This window comes from Aplysia californica, unplaced genomic scaffold (genome assembly GCF_000002075.1).
Source record: "Aplysia californica isolate F4 #8 unplaced genomic scaffold, AplCal3.0 scaffold00129, whole genome shotgun sequence".
NCBI lineage: Eukaryota > Metazoa > Mollusca > Gastropoda > Aplysiida > Aplysiidae > Aplysia > Aplysia californica.
In genome coordinates this window covers 634,790-639,988 of record NW_004797399.1, presented here as the reverse complement: position 1 = coordinate 639,988, position 5,199 = coordinate 634,790, and the positions used below count along the sequence as shown (strand labels likewise).

At 41.6% G+C, this 5,199-nt stretch overlaps 1 protein-coding gene across 1 annotated transcript in view; it reads right to left on the bottom strand.

Moving 5' to 3' along the window:
* Nucleotides 1-613: 613 nt before the first annotated feature.
* LOC101860090 (PR domain zinc finger protein 1) overlaps nt 614-5,199 on the bottom strand; it is a gene marked incomplete at its 3' end in the record, with an annotated part of 26,721 nt that continues 22,135 nt past the window's right edge. The window contains 3 exon segments of the mRNA XM_035969238.1: nt 614-778; nt 2,819-3,902; nt 5,067-5,170. Of these exon segments, the coding sequence (XP_035825131.1) occupies nt 614-778; nt 2,819-3,902; nt 5,067-5,170 (1,353 nt within the window).

The window sequence follows — 5,199 nt, the reverse complement described above, 5'->3', positions numbered from 1 at the left end:
ATATTGTGCAACATGCTATTCTATATTGTCAGTTTTAGTTTCACTTTTGAGAGCTTTGATATTTCTTTCAACCGATTTCATATAATTTTCGACTGTTTTGATGCGCAAGATATTCCGAAGAGCTTTATTAAAATCGGTCCTGCAATTTGGGAACGCTTGCCCATGTCTGATATATAATTTAGGAGTCCGGCTGTATAGGCCCATTTGCAAAACTGAGTTAAAAAAAACAACGTACAGGAAGACCAGACGAAATTAATAACACTGCAGACTTCAGGCCATACGATAGAAAGGGGAGGGAACTCACTGCAAATTCAAGACTTAGAGTTTATCTTAGTTACCGCCCATAGTAAACTATTGACGATAGTGCCATGCGCTCAGCGACATCTAGCGTGTTTTTGCTCTCATTACTGAGAACTGTTGTCTTCATTGCCAGAGCCAACAAGCCATAGTTCCTGTATGCTAATAAACTTAATTATTTCGACGTTCATTGTATGTACACGAGTATATATACATGTAAGGTGAACCAAAATCTGGTGAGTGAATGAGTAAATGAATGAACGAGCGTTTGAATGAGTCAGCGAGTGAGTAAGTGAGAAAAAACAAATGATCTTACCTCATGTGGTAGACGAGGTCCGAAGTCATTCGAAAGGTGGCGTTGCATTTGGCGCACCAGTTCTGTGATAGGTTGAGAGCGTTGATGGGGGAGGAGAGGAGGGTGGGGTTGGTGCTCTGTAATAACTTCTCTACCATTGGGTTGGTGCTCTTGAGGAAACCAAGGCTGTGGGGAGGGCAATAACAAGACAATAAGACAGGGTGACTACATAATATGGTCGATTATATGCACAAGGGGGCTATCCCGAAAAATGCTGTTTTGAGAAAATGGAAGGTAGTTTTTGCCCCTTGTTCAGTTTTCTTTAAAACACAAGGAGAGTTTTCTCTATAACCAAACAAATGTACACGCCAATGAAACCTAACTTCTCCTACAGGTAGGGAAATGCCCACTTTTGGTGTAGGTCAAGATTTCTGGAAACTAGCGGAATCTGGGTTAACCTGCTTGTATTATTGTTTGAGTCGTAAGGATTGTAGCTATAATAGTGTTTAATGCCTTCATCAACACAATTTATATCATAATAAGATGAGATGAAATAAGAAAAGACAAGACAAGATACGATAAAGCAAGATAAGGCAAAATGAGATAAGGCAAGATAAGACAAGATGAGATAATACAAGATGGGACAAGATGAGATAAGATAAGGTAAGATAAGATAAGACACATCTTTATTGTCCAGGTGAGAGTCTGGCTTCTTCCACCCTGTTTGTCAGGACAAACCAAGGCTTAGTGGGATACAGTATCCAAGCACACAGATGAAGATGTATGTGAAGGAACGTGGTGGAATCAGGCTCTCGTCAAAATAACCAAAGTGAAGAAAGTTGCATTTTTCCGCAGGTTTGTGAATTTTTATCAAATTTTTGGTTTTTTTGGCTCAACACCTTTCATGTCCATTAAAGAACTCATTTCTGTGTGGATTTTTTTGAAAAACGTTGATTAAAGGCACAAAAAAAAAGTAAATTTTCCGTTACCACAGACTCTTAAGCTAAGGAAATGACTAATCTTTGGCGGCCATTTTCTCACTAATTTTACCTCTGAAAACAAGTGACCCCGACCTCCTTCTTGTATTCAAGATAAATGGATATTTTTTTTCATCCAAACACAAGACTAAAGAACACGCTTTAATATGACACCAATAACTCTACATGCCCAAAAATTGACGAGAGCCTGATTCCACCACGCTGCCTCACATATTATACTTCTTGAAAACTTCACCTCTCAGGAGTCGAAGATAGATAGATATATAGAAAGATAGAGAGAGAGAGAGAGAGAGAGAGAGAGAGAGAGAGAGACAGAGAGAGAGAGAGAGAGAGAGAGAGAGAGAGAGAGAGAGAGAGAGAGAGAGAGAGAGAGAGAGAGAGAGAGAGAGAGAGAGAAAGAGAGAGAGAGAGAAACAGAGAGAGAAAAAGAGAGAGAGACAGAGAGAGAGAGAGAGAGAGAGACAGAGAGAGAGAGAGACTAATGGAAAAATCAGCACAAAAGCCAGGTATTATGATCGTTAACAAACCATTACAGAGATGATCATAAACAGAAATACTACCATCATTGCAGGACAAATCGACTGCCATACAAACTACGGAGTACCAGCTGTGGTGGTAGACGTGGTTTTAACATCATAAATACAACAGAAGACTAGAAGACTACGGGCTGGTGATGTGCAACTCAAATCCTTACTGTGCATCACAGTGATGACATAAAAAGATGGAACCTTAATAGTAACCACTTATCCAGTATTTTAAACGTAAACCACAAAATCTTCAAATAATTGTTCACGTAAAAGAAGTAGGACGTGTCTAGGCGGGTCTGAATTTTCAGTTAGAAGGAAAATGTGACTTTCCCAACCCCCCCCCCCCAACCTCCCCGTTGTTTTCAAGTCTGTCGGATTGGATTACTGTTCTTCCTTGAGTAGCAAATTGGTGAATCGTAGACAACAGAGTGGATGCACTTGGAGCTTAAATTAGTAATTAACATGTGTATGGTTCAGATGGCCCTGGTGTGATTCATCTTGTGACACTCTTCTTGAAGTCCCATTCGCCATGGATGGCAATCAGAGCCCTTCTTCTTAAATTTTTAAAAATCGTGATAGGGAGAAAAAAAACTCATGCTTAAATTTTGCAGATCAAATATCCCCAACCTCCTTCCCTTCTCCTGATATAAATTTAGTATTCTCAGTTGTATGTTGGGGGGTGTAAGATTTGTGACCATTACCTTGAAATATGTCTGTCAGCAAACAGAGCTTGTTTGGCCAATGTCTCGTGAACGTTACTGTTTCTAATGTTGGCGACAAAGGACTCTGTCAGCGGCCCGACTGTGGGTATGGTAGCTCTACACATCTCCAGCAGGCCTGCGGGGATCTGGTCGGAGAAGGCGGAGTGAGGTAGTCGGACTCCCCCACCAAGGGAACTTCCCGCTCTCATCATACTACCACCGGGAATTCCCAAAGGCGCGGAAGCCGGTAACATGGGGAGTCTGGGCATGTAGAGCCCCATTATGGAGGCGTTGGCCATAGGGTAATCTGCCCGAGATGTGGGAAGTCCCGATGTCATTGACTTGATGGGTGCTCGAGGGGGTGGGGGAGGCATGGATGACGTAGACGGCTCGTCGCTGGGAGAAGCAGACAGTCTGGCGTTTGGAGAAGACTGTCGAGACTCGTGTACTGGAAGCGTGTGAGGTCCTGGGGTGGTAGAGGAGGTAGGGCTGGAAGCAACTGTCGGGCCAGGGGAAGGTGTTCGAAGACAGTGGTTGACCGGTTTGAGACCAGGCAGGCAGCTGTTTGGAGAGCCAAGCCGATGATCCATCGCCTCTGGGCTATGTGACCTTTCAACCTTTCTGAAAGCGCTGACATTGGCTGTGTGAGTGTCAAGGCCGTTCTCCCTTGTCGTCTGCTCAGGACTTTTGCTGACATAACTTTTGCTGAGCTCCTCTATGGAATGTGAAATAGCACTACTCTTTTTGACTCTGCTAAAGTTATCTTCTGTTTTCACCCTCTTTGCTTTAGAGTCAAACTCTGCATCAATAGAGTCACTGTGCTGTCTCTTCGACGAAATTTTAAACATAGTGTTATTGTTTGTTCTGTAACTTAGATTTGGCGGTTGTGAGTTTTCTGTTGATTCCTCCATTGAAAACGAATTCGGATTTACAATCAAGTTTTGCGGAGCGGGCAGTTGGATGGGCAGTTTGCTATGAGGATTGTTGTCTATGGTGAAAGAACATTTGTACTTGAGGTGGGCTCTGAGAGGATACGGGAAGTCAAACATTTCTCCGCAGTGGCTGCAGATGAACTGCTCGTCATCTGTTGAAATAGAGTAGAAGGAAACGTGTGACGTTACTGAGAAAGAGACTTTTTCTTTTACAGAAAACCATGAACAATTGTGTTTTTGACACACTTGGCATTATGTAAAACTATAGCTCACTATACCTAAAATATTTTCGTCCATTGATTTACGAATATTCAGTATAACGAACTTGAAACTTGAAACAGTTACAGAATGAGTATACTGATACAAGTAGAGAGAAGTATTGTGTTTTGAAGGATGTTTGAATCATCAGATAAGTTATTAGAATTACAGAAAGAATAGCTACTGTTACCAGTTTGCTGCTACTTTCTTAAAGACAGAACACGATGGTTCCCTTGGTTAACCAATCGTATTTCAAACTAAAATTTTGCTTTAAAGAAAAAAAAGTAATCAAACAAAATCAGAAGCAAAGAAAAAAACGTGAAATAAAGAAAATGTAACGAGATGATCTGAAGAGAAAACTTCTCCACCTCCCCCCCACTTCCGCTTTTCAAGAGCATCAGAGTTATTAAGCTGGAAAACCCGAATATAATGTTCTTTTTGCTTTCGCATCCCAACTCTTTTCTCTTAAATTCTACAAAAATATCAACTAAGCAAATTTGAAGAAAGTCACCAGAAAAAGATTTAAAAAAAAAGAATACCAACAAAAAAATGCTCATATCATTATAACAACACAAAAATCATAACAAAAACAAAACGCAGAGACAGAACACTACAAGACCCTTCCAACTAGAAAACAAAAACAACAATAACAACAACGACAGCAATCCTCCACCTAACCACCCTACACATGAAAAATCTCTCAAAACAACAACACAAGAAGAATGTCCTCCGAAACAAAACAGTCCCCCCCCCCGCTAAACCATACACACACACACACACACACACACACACACACACTCACACACACACATACACACACAAACAAACATACACACACACACACATACACACACACACACACACGCGCGCGCTCGCGCGAGCGCAAGCGCACCAAAAAACCCCCAACACAAACAAACAAAATACTCCTACCCCCTGAAAAACAACAACAACAAAAACAAACAATCCAACAACACAACGCAACAAAACAAAACAACAACAAATAACCAAAATAACAAAAACAAAAACAAATCACGAACAAGAACACAAGCCTGTCTGACCTCTCTTGCAGTTGGTCTGTAGTTCTGGGACGCCCAGTATCTGTGAGAAGTCCTTGCTGTACCACACCAGAAGCTCCTCGCCGGACTTGACGATGCGGAGGGTTCTGTCACGCAAAAGGGGGGGGGGGATGGT